The sequence below is a fragment of the Eubalaena glacialis genome, chromosome 14 (assembly GCF_028564815.1).
Source record: "Eubalaena glacialis isolate mEubGla1 chromosome 14, mEubGla1.1.hap2.+ XY, whole genome shotgun sequence".
Taxonomy (NCBI): Eukaryota; Metazoa; Chordata; class Mammalia; order Artiodactyla; family Balaenidae; genus Eubalaena; species Eubalaena glacialis.
In genome coordinates, this window is record NC_083729.1 from 55,126,784 (window position 1) to 55,149,209 (window position 22,426).

The 22,426-nt window shown below is 37.1% G+C and overlaps 1 protein-coding gene across 1 annotated transcript in view; it reads right to left on the bottom strand.

Moving 5' to 3' along the window:
• Window positions 1-7,189: 7,189 nt before the first annotated feature.
• The window catches only part of PELI1 (pellino E3 ubiquitin protein ligase 1), a 50,300-nt gene continuing 35,063 nt past the window's right edge, over window positions 7,190-22,426 (bottom strand). The window contains exons 2-7 of the mRNA XM_061210500.1: window positions 19,468-19,607; window positions 16,585-16,714; window positions 12,825-12,926; window positions 10,391-10,588; window positions 10,112-10,300; window positions 7,190-9,534 (exon numbers count right to left, since the gene is read on the bottom strand). Of these exons, the coding sequence (XP_061066483.1) occupies window positions 8,968-9,534; window positions 10,112-10,300; window positions 10,391-10,588; window positions 12,825-12,926; window positions 16,585-16,714; window positions 19,468-19,538 (1,257 nt within the window). The 5' untranslated portion in view covers window positions 19,539-19,607 and the 3' untranslated portion in view covers window positions 7,190-8,967. The remainder of the gene's footprint in view (window positions 9,535-10,111; window positions 10,301-10,390; window positions 10,589-12,824; window positions 12,927-16,584; window positions 16,715-19,467; window positions 19,608-22,426) is intronic.

Consider the following 22,426-nt stretch of genomic DNA (forward strand, 5'->3'; position numbering starts at 1 on the left):
CTCCAAAGGGACTGTATAGCTTGATATTTTCTCACTCCCCTCACTCACTTAGGCTCTAGTTTATTTACAATGAATAACTGCCCATTGTTACCGACTCTGATAATGGAACATCTGAGGACTGGTATCCGAGGCCAGACTGGATTAAGGCTTGGACTCGTGCCTTGTCTGAAGAATTCCTTGTTTTTGTGAAATTCCACCCAGATATTTTCAATGGCTCTTTTGTATTTAAAAAGGAATTAAAACACTTTGGTAAATAAATATGGCCATATTTGAAGTCAGTAGCAATAATGAAACCATAAAAGCATCTTCAAACAAACTCTTGATTGTTAACTTTCAAACTTTAAAAATCCTGTAACACGTACCAAAGCAGTAAACGTTCTTTTAGTGCTTCTCTGCGAAAGGCCACATCCCAAGAGTAGTATCTTTGACTTTCATTTCATCACCTCACAAGTATCACGTCATAGTTATATTACATTACCTCTACAACTAAATACCAACTGTGCATAGTACACCTGACTCAGGGCTTCTTGCCACGGTTGAGTGCTCTGAATAAAATCAATCAAAAATACAACTAACATTTGCATTCATTCAGTGTGACTAATATAGAAATTACACTAACAAACTTGTCAGAATTTACACACTCAAGTGAACACTGTTTCTTTCAAAAAGTCGTCATGAGGAGGTATACTTATTCCAAAACTGGGAGCAGGTGTTCGGGGTGTGGGGAGGGGGGGGAAGGAGAGGAAAAGAGAGAGAGAAATTGATTGAGAGAGAGGCAGTGGTGGTGAAGGGGGAATCCAAGAAACTGCCTGTCTCTGGATGTAATGATTCCTGCCCATAATTTCCACACCTGGACATTAGGATAATTACTATGCTTTCTCTGTTGGGGGCCACAAGTTCTCTAACTTCCCGCCCACAATCTCTGTGCAAACTCAACTTTGGAAGTAACTGCCTTAGGGATCCTAACATGTTACCAAGACCCACAGTGGGGAATTCCTCCCATTACCCCTCTCAGCTGTCACCAGAGCCCATCCCTTCTTTGGGAGCTCCTACCACCTACAGGTCTCTGACAACCTTTCTTGTGGAAGTTCCTTTTCTTGTGTCTGTACACCTAGCCCAATTTAACTCCTCTCTCTACACCTAAAGATCTGCCCCTCATGATTCAAGATTTAGACAACTTTATGGGTACTTAGGGTTTAGGTTGCTATTATTATTCAATTACATTGTGGACCAAGAAAAATTCTGAGTTGCTTGACAATACAGTAATTTTAACATTTTAATGAGACATTACAATCACCACTTCAAATAACTTATTTTCCAAAGGTCAGCTGAAAAAGACGCCTACTGAAAGTGAAGGGTATCTGAATGTGTTGCATTCCTGCAGAGGTGCGGTATGCAAAACAACTGTGCTAACTTCACAATAAATAGAAAAGTAAAATAAGTGCCCTGTCACTGAGTGAGCGCTCTTGTTGGCTGAATGATTCACGTAGAGGCCAAATGGCTATAAGTGACACTACTGAACAACTCTTGATTTTCTTTTACTCTTATCTTTCATTTCCAAACTAGATAACCTTTTAATGAAAAGAATTCTGAAACAGACCATCCGCTACATTTGGGAGCCATTGTTTATATGACAATGAGAGTTGATGTTTTAACTCTGCTGACACTTTGAATTTAAAAATAAAAACAATTAAAGTGCACGTACTGATCTCTGCTTCAACAAACAAAACATGGGAATTGAACTGAATCTTGGTGATTCAAGTTCATGATAATCAAGTGTTAGGGGACACTAGTACCGGATTTATCAATCGGTAGCTACTACCTAACAAGGCCTTGGTTTCTCACCTGTAACTTAATTGCCAAGATCCCTTCTAGTTTATATTCTATATTTTTATTAATAGTTATACAGTAATATGATATGGTAAAACTTTAGGAAATTCTAAGGTGGGTAGATCTTAACTTTCCCTTTCAATCTTGGCTGTCTTCTGTGTCTTCCCCAACCAATAAAAGGCTCAAAAACTTGAATTTCTGGATGACATACTTTGGGGCTATAATTGATATTTCTTCTCTCTTCTCCAGGATAATCCTTTTTGTTCTCTTCTGACACCACCCATGGGTTTTCTCCTTGTTGCCCTGTCAACCTTCTAGTAATTGTCACTTTTGCCATACCTCCACCTTTTCCATTTTTGTCTTTTCAACCAATGAAAACACATTTTCTGATTAAATAAACAGCTTCTGTAACCTTCATTCTTTTGACTGTTTTTGTTAATGCTTCTACTCAGACTGTTTGGATAGCTTAACAGTTCAGAGTTCTAACAGTTTTCTATAATTATATAAGAAATAGTTTTTGAGCATCTACATGTGCCAGGCACCATGACAGCCCTTTATCAACCTGGGGAAGAATTCTTTCAATGTGTTCCATCATTAAAGTGGGGAAGCAGCAGATATGACACTAAAAGCACAGGCAACAAAAACAAAAATACACAAGTGGGACACACTAAGAAGCTTCTACACAGCAAAGGAAACAAAAGAATGAAAAAGCAACCTATGGAATAGGAGAAAATATTTGCAAACCATGTATATAAGAAACTCTTACAACTCAACAGTAAAATAAACTAATAACCTGATTAAAAAATGGACTAAGCACTTGAATAGCCATTTCTCTAAAGACGACATACAGATGGCCAACAAGTATAGGAAAAAATGCTCAATGCCACTAATCATCAGGGAAATGCAAATCAAAACCACAAAAAGATATCACTTCACACCTGTCAGGTTGCTATTATCAAAAACAAAAGATGACAAAGTATTGGCGAGGAGTTGGAGAAACTGGAACCTTTGCCCACTGTTGGTGGGAATGTAAAATGGTGCAGCCTCTATGGAAAGCAAAACTACCATATGATCCAGCAATCCCATTTCTGGGTATTTAACCAAAAGAATTGAAATCAGAATCTTGAAGAGATATTGGCACTCCCTGTTCACTGCAGCACTATTCACAAGAGTCAAGAAGTGGAACAACCTATATGTCTGACAGATAAATGGATAAAGTAAATAAATAAACACACACACATTTACACACACACATACACATATAGTCTGGAATACTATTCAGCCTTAAAAAAGAAGGAAATTCTGCAATACTCAACAACATGGATGAACCTTCAGGACATTATGCTAAATGAAATAAGCGAGTCACAGGAAGACAAATACTGCATGAATCTACTTATATGAAGGAATGGCACTGCTTCCTGAATGTGAATTTCTCTGCTTGCAGGACCAGAAATGAGTACAAGTTTCTGTAGCAGTGGATTTGTTGCTACCTTCCAGGCAGCTGCCTGGATCTTGTAACTGATCACGTTCCCCTTATTGAATAACCTACTAAACACCTTTGCACTAAATCGATTTGTGACTCACCTTTAGCAAGTTTACAGGCCTTCATTAAATCTACTTGTGTACTCATGCCAATGCTGATTCTATCTTACTTTGTTATAATACCAAATTCTTTTACTTTTGTTCTTCCAAAAATTTTTACTATTGATGTTTAACATTCTTAATTATAATTTTTATAAGCCACCTTAAATCATTTTTGAAAAATTGTTTAAAACTGATTTAAAAAAAGACTTCAAATTCCATTGGGGGGGGCGGACAGTAAAATGTAGCGCCTGTGTACACAGGTATGGAGCAAGACTTCTGAGGTTCAAATTTTGACTCCTCTAGTGACGAGCCATGTGAACCTTGGACAAGTTACTAGACACTGCTGTGTCTCATTTCTATTGTAAATGGAGACATACAGATATAGAAAACAAACTTATGGTTACCAGGGGGTAAGGTGGGAGAGGGACAAACTGGGATATTGGGATTGACGTATACACACTACTATATACAAAACAGATAACTAATAAGTACCTACTGTAGAGCACAGGGAACTCTACTCAATACTCTGTAATGACCTATATGGGGAAAGAAGCTAAAAAAAGAGTGGAGATACATATATATATATACATATATATATATATACATACACATATATATATACATATATATATATTTAACTGATTCACTTTGCTGTACAGCAAAAACACAGCATTGTAAATCAACTATACTCCAATAAAAATTAAAAAAAAATAAAATGGAGATAATAGTTCCTCTCTCAAAGGGTTGTTTTGAGTTTTAAATAAAATCAGTAATATACTTAGAATGATGCATTTAGAACAGTGCTTGGCACATAGCAAACGCTCAAATGTTAGCTGTGAGGAATTTTTATGCTGTAGTTTAGCATACATAGCTGGGTTTACAATCTAATGTCAGTCTAAACAAACCAGCATTCCCATCATATCATGTAACAGAATGTTTGGACATGATATTTTACAATGATTACTAGAAGAACTCTTTTGATCTTCTTTACTGCATTTTCTGCTGACAATATTATCAAAGACAGGCATATTTCCTTAAGGGAAGCTGGATATTAAAATCTGGACTTATAAAATAGGTTCAAGAGTTCTTTGTTTTCCGTTAACATTTAAATATTAAAATTAAAACAAACACAACTGTGCTCTGCCACTGCCAGAAAGGATTTGAAGCAACAAAATATTAAGCTTCAAGAAAACAGAGTTTTTTTTAAAAGAAAGCAAGAGCTAAGGAAAAAGGTGTATATGAGCGAGATGGGAGAAAAACTGTATCAGAACAAGTTGGCTAAAGGAAGTTACTGTAGTTGAAAACAGAACTTCATTTCCTCAGAGGGCAGCCAAAGCAAAGGGAGAAACATGAGAAGTATCCTGACTCTCTATTTCAATGAAAGGAAGCTGGCCCTTAATCAGGAGGAATACTTTTTTGTTTCTAAGCTAGCATAGGATACATGGGGAACACTGATGATAATAATTAAGAACTTTGACAGTAGTCAAAGAAAAGAAAAAAGCAGAGACAGTTTTCGGTAAATACCTCGTCTAAGAGGAGTCTCAATCTAATGTCCAAGGCTAAGCTCCACAGTCAGTACACCCTCCCCCACAAACTGTTCTCTACTTCACTAAATGACAATTCGATCCTTCTAGTTAGTTATTCAGGCTAATAACCAAGTCGTCCTTGACTCCTCTTCGTTCTTTCACACCCCATATCTGATCTGCCGCAAATATCATCAACTCTGCCTTCAAAGCCTACCCAGATTCTGGTTACTTTTCAAAACAGCTCCACTGCCCCCACGCTTTGACCTAAGTCGCCATCATTTTCCCCCAGGATTACTGCAACAGTCTCCTCACTGGTCTCCCTGCTCCACTTCAGTCTATTTGGATCTTATTAAAATCGAAGTCTGAGCACGTCATTCCCTTGTTCAAAATCCTCCTATGGCCCCCCACTCATTCACAATAAGTCAAAAATCTCAGGAGGCTCTCTGAGGTCTAGTTCCGCCCCCATGCCCCACTTCTTCTCTGTCTCTTTACCTCTTTGACCTGACCTGCTCCTCCTCTCCCTTCACACCACATGGCCACACTGGCCTCTTGGCTGTTACAGAAATGTTCCAAGCATCAGGACCCTTGCAATTGGTGTTCCCTCTGCCTAAATGCTCTTCTCCTAAGTAGCCACTCCCTTCAGATCTTTACTCAAATACCACCTTCCCAGCGGGGCTTTCTGTTGCTCTATTTAATACTGCAAACACTCCGCACACCCACACACATCACACGTGACGTTCTGTATCGATGTTCTGTACCTCCCTTTTCTGCTTTATTTGTCCCTCAGCACTGCTATCATACTATGTCTTTTAATTTTCATGTTCATTTCCATCTTCTCCACTAGAATGTAAACCCCATGAAGGCAGGGTTTTGTTTTGTTTTGTTTTTTCCTGCTACATCACCCAGTGTTAGAACAGGGCTTGTTGCACAGTGGATATTCAAATATCCGTTGTAAGAATGTGTGGGTAAAATTCTGAGGGCATGGCCTTAGAGTATACTTATATAGGAGTAATTCTGAAAGCGGGAGTGGGAGATAGAGTAATACAGTTCAGTTATGTAGTATTTTGGTGATCTGATTTGCTACATGGTTAATGCTTAGAACACAAAAACCAAAGAATGGATCACAGATCTTTCAGCCAGTGGTCTCTAAAGTGGGGTAGCATAAGATGATCGCCTGGGATGAGGGGCCAACATGTTGGAATTATATTTTTTTTATAAAGTTAAAGAAATAATGGATGGACTTTCACTGGTGCCCTCACTCAGTCTACGTGTCAGAAGGTCATGCATCACACATGGTTCTTGGGGCACTCTTCTGAAGGAAGAGTGGAGTGGGAGTACTCATGTTAGATGTAATTATATATTTACATGATTATTTATTCCTATCCTGTTTCACACGTACTAGAAGATTTTTATATCATGAAAGTAAGCAATCACAGCTTCGAGAAGATAACATGATGAAAGACTCCTCTTTCTAGGTATCTACCCTGTCTTGCTTCATGACCCTAACATTTTAGATGAAGGGAAATTTAATTCACTGTACAATGTAAGGAACATTTAGATATTAAGATCACTTTGATAAAAGAATTGAGCCATAAAGATTGTCTTTCTTGAGAGTGCATTTAGGAGACCTAAATACAACTTTTTCTCTTTGGCCAGAATACTGACATTCCCTTAATACAACTTAATAAGTAAAAGTATTCCGTTAGGCATTGGCAAAATGAAAGAACTAATAATTAAAATGCTTGAACAGAAAAAGTATGACTAAAGATTTAAATTACCTGAGTTTTCAAAACTTAAATTTGATAGAAAGTGAACCAGATTTTTCTTAGTTGGTAGGAGGAAATTCAGGCACCTTGGGAAGAACATGAACCTTTTATGATCACTGAGGCACTATTAAACGGTCTAGTACGCAACTTGCTACAAGCCATCTCTCCAGCAGGGCTTAACTTAGAAAAAGGCCTCAATTATTCAACCACTAAAGAAGTTCCTCTATTGATAAGTAAGAGATGCTTTCCCAAGAGAACCAGAGATTTAAAGTGTTACATTAAATGCAAACTCCTCATCTATTTCAAGTGAATATTTTTGGAGCGTGGACTAGATTTGTCCACAAGTTTTCACTTCTGGTTTCCCATTCTCAGTTATGCAAAAATGAACTCACAAAGGCAAATTCAAATATCTATTTTGAAAAGTATTTACTCAGTTTGAATAAATTAATTGCAAATAAAAATCAGCTACAATATATAGCCTGAATAGAAATGACTAGAACAAATACAACACAGGACTTGATTTCCTTGCATTAGTCACAAAGCATGTGACAATCTAGAAAACTTCAAAATCAATTATATTTCTTTGAAAAAGGAGTAACAGCAGTTACTGATACATCACAACTAGTCAACTTATAATACAAAGTTTCCTGACATGCATTTCCTGAGTGAACCCAAATGATTTTTTAAAACAAGGAAATTTTGACAAGTTGAAGTAAAGTAAAATAGTTCATGGCTTCTAAGCAACAGGTTTTGTTTTTTAAAAACCAAAAGAAAATTCAGAACAGCACTGTAATAGGATAAATTAAAGCTGTGCTACCACATACAAAATTTTGCTAGAGTCAATTAAGTATAATACAATTTTTCGAACTAAAGGAAAACAAAAGATTAAAAAAATGATTCTGTCTAATCTAAAAGTGTACTGATTTCTACAAGTGTCACAAAGGGTTTGATGTAGTGCAACTGTCTATACTTTCCTTGTGGTGTGTTAAAAAAAAGGGGGGGGTGGGGGGAGGGGAGAAGAAATGTTTTCTTGCTTCTGAAAGCAAAGAACTTACTGGAATTAGAGAATAAACTGACCATGCAAGTATGTCCCTCCATTTGGCTGTCACTGGTGCTCATTTGCCAACCAAGCATTTCCTTGAGTCACACTGTGGCAACTGTCCTTTTAGGATTCAAGCCCACAGTTAAGGCTGGTCTGTTAGATTAAAAAAAAAAGAGCACTGTTGTCATTCAACCCTTTATATCTCTCTAAATTTCTTACCTGAATAAGTCTAAATACAGGATAGTTAATTAAGCATTTCTTTTTCTAAAAGCAAATCAAGTCACTCTCCTTTCTTGTTATTTATGCTTTTTCTCATGGGAATGATTTTTTTTCTAGAAACAGTGAACAGATGAACCACAGTTTATATCTAAAAAATAAACTTGCCAAATGTTGCTGATACTAAAAACAGATTAGTTATCATGGGAGAAAAATAGATAATCTAGATTAAATTGCATATTCAAAGGAGCATGTGAAATGTTTCTTAGCATTGAGTTTTTGTTATAGTACTACACATGGGAGAAACATTGAGGAAAAAAAATCTTTCCTGATTATCTTCAATGTGGTTAAAAACAAACACCTCTTACATAATGGTAATTAATATGAATTTGTTTTTACAAAGTATTCTAATTTACCAAATTTCATATTTAGATGGGGGTGGGGAGAGAGGCTCTCTTGTCCTTCTTCCTAACTTTGCAAATCCTTGAGCTATGCTTGCTAAACTACCATTCACACCAAGAGTGTGAGACCATCGTTACCATGCTACTCTACCAAGAACATTCTAAGATATTTTCTATAATAAAGATAAATAGAAAAAAAGTTAATATACATGTTGCTGTATTTTACAATGTTTGCAACAAACTGTAAACTAACATAGTTTGAACCAACAGTACCCTCAGTTATACAAAACAATTTTTCAACACTGAGGATGGGTGATTCAAAACACTAAAATGAAGGCATCAAATTAGACTATGTCTTTTTCTCCTCAAAATATATTTTCAAAACTCAGAATTCAGAAGTCTGGTACTTTTGGAAATTCCTTTGCTTGAGTTTCCCAGATTTTTGCTCAGAAATTGCTACTATTTATTATAAATGTTTAAAAAAATTATTCATCTTAATGCAAATGACCAGAGCAGAAAAACTGTGATGTGGACAACAGGCTGGAAAACCCAAATCACTTAGCTTATAAATGTATAATGTAGTCCTGGAGGACAACGGTCTGTTAGTCTAGAGGTCCTTGGAAAATAAGTCTGATGTAGCCTTGTTCACCAGCCAACTGATGTGCACAAAAGGGACAGGCTGCATGAAAAGTATGAGTACCATGTGGAAGCGGGATCTGGGACCAGTAGGCAGTTGTCTTTTCTGAACACACATGCCCACACGGGCTAAACGCATGGGTTGGAGGGCCGGCGTCCACATAAAATCCAGCTTCACATCCAAGCCACAGAGGGACATAGGGACCAACAGACCTACACATAGGACATTCACGATCTTTTCCATCACGTTCTTCTTTGTTTCCCCAGTTATGATAGCCATGCACATGGCCGCAGTTCAGATACACCCATGGTTGCTTTTCATCAACAACATCTTTCCTCTTCATACTAGGAAATGCTAGTGTGTTGAACCCTACAGGGCACTGAGGTCGTGCTGCATTGATTTCCTGTCTTAAAGCTTCTAAATGCTTCACGGTAGGAGTGTGGGAAAGGCCTTCTGCAGTACGCCACAGCAATGTTGCACCACAGAGGTCAATTAATGAGCCATCTTGTAACTGATTGGTTTCAATTTCCACCTAGAGGAAACAAGAATCAAAAAAACACATTCACCACTGAGTTTTGGATTTTTACCTAAGAGTTTTGGTCTTATGTGCTCCTTACTCAAGAATCAAGATTTCCTCTGGTTGTTTATTTAAGAAACTCGAATGGCAGTCATGAAAAAGATGGGTTTGAAAATCAAGGATAAAATACTGAGCAGTAACTTACCTCTTTTCAGCTTTATAGTAAAGACAATTTATGATTAAAACATCTGGCTGATCAGTAAGTTTAATATTTCCAATTTGGTAAATATGTTGGTCAAAGATATACAGATACAAGTAGAAAATACACAGAGTGCTGTTTAAATTGGGAAAGCTTAGGTTTTAAAATATATTAACATAATATAAAAGAAGAATAAATTTTTAGAGTGTTCTAATTGAAACATTAAGATATTATCCTCCTGGTATAGTATTTGGTAGTCAGCACTTGATAGCCATACTTGGTACTCTGTGTCAGCAAAAGATTTAATAGTTTTTGGGAATATGTAATGCACTCAGTCCAACTCACCCTATGAGTTTAGTGTTGTTAAATAAGAAGCTACATCTCAGTACTTACCATTTTCCCTCGCTGCTGAGCTGATCTGGTTTCACGCAGGCTGAATACATTTCCACACACTGATATTTCTCTCCATATTCCAGGCTTGGAGTCTTCTGTGAACCCATTGCGTGGATGCATAACAAGAACGCCATTGGTGGTCAAGCCATCCATCTGTCCATCTGATGTCTTCCATTTGGCAGCCTTCTCCTAGTAGGAAAAATAGTGAGCTTCTGTTTATTTGTAATTGGGAAATAGAAGTGGTTATAAAATGCAACATTTAGGAAAAAAGCTTTTTACCCCAAGAAAGATGTTTTTTGATGAGTCAAATCCTGCAGCATAAATCCGTGCTGTAAAGGGGGGATTCCGTTCACATATGATTCTACAGGCAAATCTTGATATGGTGCTTTGCACTGACTGTGTATCAGAATTACTTTGACTTCCAGGAACTGTGTCAGTTACTACAAAGTCAATGGGACTTTCAGTCGACCGACCAATCTAAGGGAAAAACAAATATCTATAAACCTATTCAAAGGAACACAATGGAAAATCCACTCAAGAAAGGCACAAACAGTAAGGTGAAATCATTAAGCCTCTGAAATTTCTAATGCTCAAACTTATCATACTTAACTCTGGGGCATCTATACCCTTGAAAACCAATCTGTCACATTTCCTCTGATGTAGTAATCACTTAGAGCAATAAAATTTAGTAGGAACTTACAACCCAGAATATATGAAACCCTCAGGGAATGAAGAGTTTAGGATGGCTGAGATTTCTAGGTGGCTGCAGATTTTAATTTTAACCCCTTTGGACAGAAATATGTCTACCATGTATTATTCTAGTTTCCCTAACAGAGTATAATGAACATAAAAGTAAATCTTTTATGATGACTCCAGGACATTACACTATGAATACCATTTATATTAAGCTGAACTGCACTTATGTCTTCAGGTGCTATAAAGGTGTAGAGGAACGCTGATCCTTATGTTAAAGGTTTACAAAGCCGTGCTTTGAGGTCTTATGTATAATTCACAGGATTCTTGTGTCTCTTCTGTCAGGTTGTCAGCTACCATTTCTTGCTGTTGGGCATATTTGCCTCTAGTAGCATACCCCTCCTCTAACTAGTTACTCTAATTCTGCCATGGGTTGAGAAATCAAATAACCAAACTTCAAAGAACAGTATTTCAAAAGGTTCCCAGTGATGGCCTAAGGGATTCTCCAGGGAGCAGGGAAAAGTGCATGGACTTTGTGGCATTTATTTTATATGCCTAGGTGTCCTTTTTGTTTTCTTCCTCGTTCTTGGCCATATTTCAGAGAGACAAGGTTCTTAGAACGAAGTTCTGCTGGGTGAGGTGTCAGTGAATTAAACATCTTCAAAGGTCTAGCAAGTATAAATTAATTTCATTTTGGAAGATGAATGTTGAAAAGAAAAAAGGAAATCAGTGGAAGAGATGGCAAAAGTGACAAATGTCACAGAGTTTTAAAGTAAACATTTAGAAATCAGTTCATTAATGTCTTTGTTATAAAGTAGTATCATAAAAAATTAAAGAATACCATTACTAAGAAAAAATATTGACCCTTTACAAAGATGACGACTCTTAAGTCATTCTTTGCATAGTTGAGCTTTAAGAATTCCTTATATCAGTACACTTTTAGATAAAATTCTTCAGTGTTTTTATCCTGCCACCAAGTACAAAGTCTTTATTTAGTTTGGATAGTGTTAGGGGGAAATTTGTTGGTTAAAAAATGTAACATTGGATGTCCCTTTATTTTTAAGAATATGATATCCAAAGAAAACGGTCTCAGACATTTGGAACTAAAAATATTTCTACTGTTCTAAAAAATTCAGCATTCCATTAAAAGGATGTGGGGGAGAGTGACTTTAAAGAAATACTTTGTTACTGACTACAGCAAAGACACCTCCAGGCCTTATTCATCTTCATTTAATTCTTGTAAAATAAAGAAAAACTGAAAAGTCACTGGGACTACAAGTATAAGAACAACATTATTAGGTACTTTATGTCCCATTTGTTTCAAAAAAGCGCAAGGCCTTACAAAACCCAATATTAAGGGAGAAGATATCATGAATTTTGCTTACGTCTTTGGGTTTAGCTTTTCCATCATCTATCAATTTATAAAACCATCAGCACTGGATTGGTACAAAGAATGAGAGAAATAAAAACTGTTATCGCCAATAGCTTTGACCAAACATGTGCTGAGAAGCAAGTTTGACTCCACATATATGATGTGAACAGTTAGAAACTGCCTGTAGTTTCAGTTGCCTAGAGAGGAAGGTGACAAGTAATAGCAAAAAAAAAATCATAAATGTGTACAAAATATCTCTTGGTTCCTTTTTTTAGATAATAATAGCTAACAATTATTATAGCTACCAATATTAATAGCTAAGTGTTTACCAGGTACCCGGCACAGTTCTGAGGACTTTATAGGTATTAACACATTTAAGCCTCCTAATAGTCATCTGAGGGAATTTCTATTATCTGCACTTTATAGGAGGAAACAGAGGCAGAGAGTAACTAAGTAATGTTTACCAGGAATTCTGATTTCAGAGCCCATCTTTTAACCATGCTACATGGACTTCTATATATGGGGTTTAGAAATCAATATATATTTTAATGAAACGCACTAAAATATGACAAATCTTAATCAGACCACAGCAAAAGTCACTTACAACAGGTTTTTAACTTTAAAAAAAAAATGTAGATGTTACAATACCTGAAACATATCAGTGTTGCTGTCATGAGTATATTCAACCACCACTGTCTGGGCCCGAGACAAGGTGTATGATATGCTATGCTGGTCCTTGTTGCTTATTGCCTAAGGAAGGAAAGATCAATAGCAAAAATTAGCAGGTAGGTCAATCAAAATAGATAATCTTTTCATAAAAAAAGAAAGGTCATCTTTTTATTATGTGTGTAACATATCTTCCCCCTGAAATTTAGGGTAGAGATTAATAACTTCCGTAACCTCAGCTGTGACAGTGGTTTCTTAGGTTAAGTGGGATGCGGAAGAATTCAGGCAGACCTCATTTTATTATGCTTCACAGATATTGCGTTTTTTTTTATAAACTGAAGGTTTGTGCCAACTCTGCATTGTCAGATGACGTTAGCACTTTTTAGCAATAAAGTATTTTTAAATTAAGGTATATACATTTTTTTTAGACATAATGCTATTATTGCACACTTAGTAGAATACAGCATAGTGTAAACATAACTTTTTTTTTTTTTAATTTATTTATTTATGGCTGTGTTGGGTCTTTGTTTCTGTGCGAGGGCTTCCTCTAGTTGCGGCAAGTGGGGGCCCCTCTTCATCGCGGTGCGCGGGCCTCTCACTATCGCGGCCTATCACTATTGCGGCCTCTCTTGTTGCGGAGCACAGGCTCCAGACGCGCAGGCTCAGTAATTGTGGCTCACGGGCCTAATTGCTCCGCGGCATGTGGGATCTTCCCAGACCAGGGCTCGAACCCGTGTCCCCTGCATTGGCAGGCAGACTCTCAACCACTGCGCCACCAGGGAAGCCCCTAAACATAACTTTTATATGCACTGGGAAACCAAAAAAATTTGTTGTGATTTGCTTTATTGTGGTGGTCTAGAACTGAACCCAAAATATATCTGAGGTATGCCTGTACACTGAAGCAATTATAGAGTAAGAACATAAGTTCACTGTATAAAAACATTATACAATCTGAGTCTCCATTATAAGTATTTTAAATTATAAGGTAATCGAAACCAAATCCCAGGTAGAAACTGAAAGCAGTACTCAGTAGTGCTCCGATAAGGAGAAAATACAAAATCTTGCAAGATAAGAGGAATCTTATTTTTAAAGTAACTCAAAGAGGTTTAAAGTTAACAAATAAGCAGAGATAATTGGTTTTCCTAGCCATTCTGTGACTCTATAGATGACAAATATTTGCCATATGCTGGGCTAGATACAGAAAAATTCATAGAATGATTAAACATACCAAAGGAAATGGATACAACGCTTATGACTGTACTTCTGACTTATGCCAAACTAAAAACATTGCTAAAAAGAACTTTTCAGTTTTGTTTTCAGGCGTTTTCTATGTATATGAGTTGACGATAATAGCAGAGGGAGAAAAACCTGCACAAAGGAAGTGGAAACAGGTTGCATAAAAGGAAAACAGATAGAAAGACACAGAAGAATGATTATAGGCAGCAAAGAGGCTAAATGAAAAAACTTTCTTAATTAGAACTTTGGCATTATAAAATTTTACTTGGTTTCAATTTGTAGCTAATCTGTAATAGATAAAGCCTTAAAACCATAGTTTTAAGATAATTAAGATCGTGAAATTTTCAAATATACAAAGAGAATAAACAAACACCTGGGTACTAACTACCCAGCTTTATCATTCTTACTAATGCCATTTTTTGCTTCTGATTTTTTAAAAGAAATTAAACTGCAGATATAATGAAGGCTGCTTACATGTCCTTCCCTACTCCCCTCTCTCTGTGGAGGTACTGAATCTCAAGAGTGCAGTGTAGGTCACTCCCATGCACGTGCTTAACATGTTTTACTACACATTTATGTGTTCATAAACATTACAAAATGGTTTTAAAGGTTTAAAAACCTATAATTATTTTAACTCAGCATTAAGCAGCTGATTTTTCAATGAAAGAATTGCTCAGTATTTTGGAAGTTAATTCTCAATGGCTAAAGGGATTTAAAAACACAGGTTTTGTGTACTTTGAGATTGTTAGGCCCTGGTTTTTTTCTGTTGTTTGTTTGTTTTTTAAACTATTAGACCTACTCGTAGATTGAGAATAAGAACTATGTCAAGTTCTCACTGGACTGGAAGGCAGGGTTTAGCCACTCATCCCAGATGACTGCCAGACTAAACAATTAGTTTTCTTCATGACCTCATTACCACATCCCTCCAAAATTGAAAGAGGAAAATGTCAATTTTTGACCCCTAAGATTCTTGTTGCCTAGTAAAGATGAAAAGGAGCCAACAATGAAAACATTAGGAGCATGACAGTAAAAATATGAAGAAAAGTACAGAAAAGGAAATTATAGAAGTAAGGATCAGAAAGATTTCTGATAGTGGGTCTCAACCAGAGGTAATATTAGCTGTGTAAGGGGCATTTGGAAATACGTAGGTGCAAGTTTTGGCTGTCACAATGATTTGAGGGCTTAAGTGGCATTTAGTGGCTGGGGACCAAGAATATTAAATATCCTACAACATGTAGGACAGTCCTGCATAAAGAAGAATTGGCATACCCAAAATGTCAAGAGCACTTCTGTGGGGAAATACTGGAAAGAAGCTCCTCAGATTGGATCAATAAGCCTTCCACTCCACCACCTGCTTATTATTTATCAGTACATCCCTTCTCTGCAAAGGAGCAGAAAGAAACACCTAAAAGAAACTGTCCCTTTTCTACATTCACTGGTTCTCGAACAGTGAAAGAGGAGACTACTCAAGGCATGAGAACTCTTGTTTAGACACCACACTGGATATAAAACAAAGCCAAAAATCCAACTGACTTCAGGGACCAGAGCTGTGACCTAGAGCAAGGCACTGTATGCCAATTTCTCTCTCGTTTATTAAACCTACAAAAATATACCTCAGATGGTGTAATATTAATGTACATTCTGGGGCTGCTTAGCTAAAGATACATACACTTCCAGAAGTCAAAGAACTCTTTGTAATTTTTATTCATTCACCACAGTATCAAATTCAGTCTGTTATAAAATTGGAAGTAGAGGAATTCACAGGAAATGTAAAGATCTGAAACTCCCCCTTACTGTCTAGGAAAAGCCCAAGGGTCCTGAAATGGTGGCCCAGCTTCTTGAGATCTTGGTTGGGAAATAAAAAGGGGGTGAGAAGCATTAAATAGTCCAGGAGATTGAGAAGTTATATTATAGACACAATTGGGTATTTGCTTTCATAGCTTTGATTCAATTTAATAATTATTGAGGTCTACTGTGTTCAAGGCAGTATGCTAAAAGCCATGAGGATCATAAAACAAAAAATAAATAAAAACAAGAGCATCCATAGGATCTTTAGTTAAAAAAATCACCCCATCCAAACATGCTTCTAGTACCTGAATACAAATATTATGAACCACATTCCCTGCCCAGCCCAGGCGGGGTCTCTCTGGTTATAGCAGGATGCCCTACTTCTCAGGGGAGTTTCACAATTCCAAATACTACATAAAGCCCTGGCCCCACCCCACCCCACTTTTTTAATAAGAAAAAGGAATTATTCCCTTCTAATTTCCACCCACTGGTGCCAGTTTGTCATAAAAAAAAAAAAAAGTCCTATGCTCTTCCAGATGGCAGTTCTTCAGATATCCTATCTCCAAAGCGTCTTCTCCCACCCAAACAAAAGGAAACTTCTGGTACAGAATGTGAAGGGAATGCTAGAGAATATAAACAGCAAGTACAAGTCTTTCAATTTCTCCAAGTTAATTTATTTAGTTTTTATTTTTTGGTTTTTTTTTTTTTTTTTTTTTACCTTTGCAGCCTGAGGAGTACAAGCGATATGCACAGTGCTGGGCTTCACCCCATTTGCCTTAGGTCTTTTAAGCAAAGCAAACCTACTTTTCCTCCTTCCTCTATCGCCGTTTGGAAGAGACCCATTATACCTGATGGAGGAGAAAAAAGTTTAGGGGATCTCATGTAAGAACCACACAATTCTAAAACAAATGTTTTACACTTCGTCTTAGAGGATCAATCCCCAATTCATTATGTATTAGCAGATTATAAGTGTCTGGAATTAACTTCTAGCAATTGCTGATCCTCAGACCAGCTGCCTGAGTGTGAAACAAAATGAGATTCTTTCTGGTGACATTCGAAGTCACAGAGAAGCACCTTTTGGATTACACACAGCTGTGAATTATCTATATTTTCCTTCCCTCTTTTATTCAAGATAATCAAGAGCTGATTAATGGCATATCTGACTTCATGTGACTCATTCTTTTTTTTAAAAAGGTGAGTTTGCATGTGCTAATACAACCTTTAAAAGTACAATATAATCTCCTTTAACTATGAACCAAACACTTTATTAATAGCTGAACTTCTGAAATAAGGAATTTTTAGATTTAAGTCTCAGCTACTTGCATATACACACTCACATTCACATGATGTCAGCAAAACCTGCCTGACTGAGTGTAACTAAGTGGTAGTTAAACATACTTTTGTTGTTCAGACCTTATGACCATTTCTCCATGATAGCATATATATGCCCTAAAGCTAAGCCAAGGAAGCAAGGACTGAACTAATAGGAAAAAAGTTCAAAACATTTGGGTGCTTACTATGTACTAGGCACTAGTGGGTTCTATTCCACACATCACCTCACTTAATCCATTCTCATAAAAACTGCGAGACTGGCACCACTAGCCACTGTTACAGGTTAGGAATTAAGTTATCCCTCAGAGGAATTAAGCTCCTCAGAGGCTCAGAGGAATTAAGTTATTTCCTGAAGGTCACACAAGTGACACTGGCAAAGCTAGAATTGGAATCCAGGTGTTTGTCATTCCTTTTTCATTCTTTACTGCACCGTTGCGGCATGAACGGTAGCTTAATAATCACCTCTCTTCATGTACTATCTTCTCACCGCCCGACAAAAATCTTTGGTTTGATGGTTTCTTATTTACAGTTGGTTAATCTGGGGGAAAATGAGGCAAGGAATGGGGACAGTTTTGAGGGTGGAGGAGAATGTACTTGTAAAATGGCCTACGTTAGTGTCTGACAAGGAAGGGAAGGGAGTTTACTCAAAGACCGTCAGATACAGAAATTACACTGAACCTTTATAAAATGTAACACACTCTGACTCTACTGGAGAAAACCCCTGCTGGAAGTTCAGAGTGGCGTCTGGCAGCTAATGCATGAAGTCTGCTGTTCTAGGCTGTGCTGGCCCCAGCCCACCCACTGTGGGCTCCTCACTGCCCCTCACTACTGTCCACCCAGAGCTTGCCTTGTTCCTCTTCTGGACATATGCTCTCTATTCCCACACTGTGTTCCTGCAGCTCAGAGCTCTGTTTTAAAAAGCAACAGCATGAAACTGACAACCTTATGCAGCTTGACTTCTCCTTCTAGAGGGTTGAAAAGAAGCATTATTTGCATTTTAAGATACCAAGTGCCAGGTACAGAGACAACGACTACTGATAAGATTAACTGAGAAACTGCTGGGCTAAAAGAGCCAGTTTAAACCATATACTAAATTTTAAATTCTAAGTCTTCAAATGACTCAAATTTCCTGAGGAATTTAACTTTGAATAGCTTTTGGTGGTTAAAAGCTGTTTGTCATTAATACATCAAAATCTATGTGATTTGAAATTGTAATATTATAGTTACTATATTGTTTATAATCTTTTAAATTGTTTTTGAGAAAAAACCTGCTTTTTTTTTTATCTCAAAGGGCCTTAGATGATCTTGTCTAACTGTCATTTTACAGAAGAGGAAACTAAGGCCCAGAATGGTTAACTGACTTGCCTAAGGCCATACAGCTAGCAGTGTTGGAATAAGCACTGGAATCCAGGATTCCTGGCTTCCAGCCAAGCTCAGTAATGCCATATTATCTCCCCGGTTTTTCTTACTTTCTTATCTGAAACAATGGACACATTCTCACTTAAAGAAGAACTTGCACCAAACTGATTCTAAAACATGTTGTAATGTCTAGAGCTGCTTTTTAGGCAGGAGAGAAACAGTAGGGGGAAAGTAAATTTCACAATTTCTAGTTTCTGAGATCTCTAGTAAACAGACTAACATTGTGTCTCCATTTTGACAGCTGTGGCAAGTTTAGATTGAATAAACTGAAATAACGGAATCATCTATTCCTCAATCACGGATTGTATCTGTGTCAGTTGAATGGATGAGATTACTTCTGAAGTAAACAAGTAGCAAGGTCCTGGCTGCAGAATCATCATATCATTATGTCTATACAACTCTTTTCTTCAAGTACAGGACCATAAGCACAAAGCAGCAACTGCCTCAGAGGGGAAAGGAATAAATAAATACTAACCTACACGAAATGACCTAAGCAGAGAGGGGATTTTTGGTAAAGTCAGCTGAGGCAAATTTTCTAAAAGAAGGGACAGGAAAGACAAATGGACTGGCTATGTGACTTTAGACAAATACCTCTTTTACTTCATCTTTAAGGTTTGTCCTTTCTAGGGGTGAGGGTGAGGCAGAGTTTATGTAGCATTTAAGTACTTATAAAAGATGATATTAAAATGAGCATTAAAAGAGTTTCTTGATTTGGTAATATTATTCTGTAGCTTTAAATACTCTTTGGAAATAGGTAGGCTATAAATTCTAAAAAAGGGTACTTTTAACCTAGATGTTCAAGTTACCATATATCATTCAATTATATGCTGATCAGATGGAGAAACCTTACCCTAAGACAATGAGTTCACCGTATTTTACTGGTGCTTTGGATGGATGATTTTCTTGATCAGGAGAAAACATGAGCTTGGCTGTTTTTCTCAAATCTCTGTTCACTGGTCAGGAGCCTTGGGACACCTTTTGCATTATTTCCTAGAGGGGAAAAGTTGTCATTAATAATTTGAACAATGAATTTCAGTTTAAATAAAGATGTTCTTTTCTAGCAGTCCTTGTGAGCACAATATTATGCAAAGTATCACATAATATATAAAGTATGTGACATTTTCCCCAATAATGGTTATATATTTGATATAACCGTTTAAATACATTAAAAATGTAAATTTAGCAACTTCTGGTTCCAGGAAGATGAAGTAGACATTATTTTCCCTACTATTTCTGGTAATTACAACTAAAAACCCTGGACATTATATATAATACATAAGAAGACTTCGAAAACTAGAGAGAAGGCAGAATAGTTAGGGGCCTCCGGGTCCAAGGAACAACTCAGTGGTGAGTTCTTTGGGTTTTCTTTTTGCCTAATATAATCCCAGACTTGGAGCTGAAGAATCTAGCAACCTGGAAATGCCAACTGGCAGACAGAAAAACAAACAAACAAACACCTGACAAATGTCTGGCCTCTCTAATCAAAGGAACAAGAAAACGGCAGCCTTAGCAAGACAGAAAACTTTTGACAATAACTGCTCTACTGCAGCCAACACCACAGATAACACTGTGACCCTACCACCACCCTCACCAGCAAGGCCTGAGTCGGGAGCCCAGACTTCTACCTCACGAGGCCATAATGAGGCGGCCTGACCTCCCCTGGCCCTGCTCCTGCCACAGGTAGTGTCAGAGCAGGTCAAGTAGAAAGCCAGCACTTCCAACCTGTTGGCTAGTAACATGCCCCCTCCTCTGCCCTAGTGGTGTCAGTGGAGACGACAGGGAGTGGTCTAGAGCTGGACTTCCATCCTGGACTCGGCAGGATCTCCTTCCCTCAGGTGTCAATGGAGGCTGAGGAGGGAACCTGGACTTCCATGTCCACCTGGCAGTAACAAAGAGGCTCCCCCTCTTCCCCTGAGAGAATAATGTGAGGAAAAGCCAGTGAAAACAGAAGGTCTGGATAATATCCAGTGTCAGAACTTAATACAAAAATGCCCAGGTTTCAAAAAAAACCCACTTATTATATCAAGAACTAGACAGAATTAAAACAATGCAAAAAGATAATCAACAGATGCCAAAACTTAGATGACATAGATGTGAGAATTATCTAACAAAGATTTTAAACCAGTCATGATAAAAATGTTTCAGTAATCAATTACAAACAAGTTTGGGATAGACAAACAAACAAAGAAAAAAATATAAAGTCTCTGCAAAGAAACAGAAGATATATAAAGCTCATTGGATGGGCTCAACCCAGAATGGAAGGAATGTAGTAAAGGATCAGTGAACTGTAAGACAGAAAGTACCCAGTGTGAACAACAGAGAGAAAAATAGACTGGAAAACAAAAAACAAAAAACAAACAAAAAAAAACAGAGCCTCATGGACCTGTGGGGCTACAGCAAAAGATCTAATATTTGTATCACCAGAGTCCAGAATGAAAGGAGAAAGAGTGGAGCTGAAAAAGTACTCAAAGAAATAATGACTGAAACTCACCAAATCTGAAAAGAGAAACAAAACCACAGATTCAGGAAGCTGAACAAACCCCACACAGGATAAAACTAAAGAAATCTATGCCAAGACACATCATAATTAAACTTTTGAAAACTAAAGGCAAAGAAATTTTCTTAAAAGCAGTCAGAGAAAAACTACACCTTACCTATGGGGAAAAAACAATTAGAATGACAATTAATTTTTCACCAGAAACTATAGAAGCCAGAAGAAAGCGGCCCTTTTCAAGTGCTGAAAGAAAATAACTATCAACCAGATTCCTACACCCAACAAAAATGGAGGGGAAATCAAGACATTCTCAGATGAGGGGAAATTAAGAGAATTTGTCACCAGCAGATCTACTCTAATAGAATGGCTAGAGGGAATTCTCTAGACAGAAGATAAATAAGAAAAAAAACTTGGAACATCAGAAAAGAAGAAAGAACATGGTAGTAAAAATATGGGTAAATAAGCTTTCCTTTTCTTGAATTTTCTGCATTAGGTCTGAAGGTCAAAGCAAAAATTTTAACACTGTCCTATGTAGTTCCAAATGTATGTAAAGGAAATATTTAAGGCAATTATTTAAGGTAATACATATATTGTACTCCTGGGCATTTCTCGCAAAGAAATCAAGACTTATGCTCATACAAAACTTGTACATAAATGTTTATAGCAGCTTTGTTTGTAATAGCCAAAAATTGGAATCAACCCAGATGTTCTTTACTGAGTGGATGATTAAACTGTGGTACACCCATACTATGGAATAGTACTCAGCAAGAAAAAGGAACAAACTATTGGTACATGAAACAACATGGACAACTCTCTAGAGAATTATGCTGAGTATAAAAATCTAAGCTCAAAAGGTTACATATGATTCCATTTATATAACATTCTTGAAATGACAAAATTATGGAAACAGAAAACAGGTAAGTGGTTGCCACAGGTTAAGGAGGGGGTGGGAGTAGGAGGGAAGTAGGCGTGGCTACAAAAAGGCAACAGGAAAGAACCACAGTGGTGATGGACATGTTCTGTATCCTTATCAATGTCAATATTCTGGCTGTGGTAGTGTACTATATAGTTTTGCAACTATTACCATTGGAGGGAACTGTGTAAAGGGTACAAAGAATCTCTCTCTCTCTCTCTTATTTCTTACAACTGCATGTGAATCTACAATTATGTCAAAATAAAAAGTTTAATTAAAAATGTAAATTTGACACATGTATGAAAAACAAAAGACTAGCACTTCTGATAAGCTAGAAAAATCACTACAATAAATAATCCCCACAATACTACGATGTCTATTTTATCAGAAGTTTAATGGGAC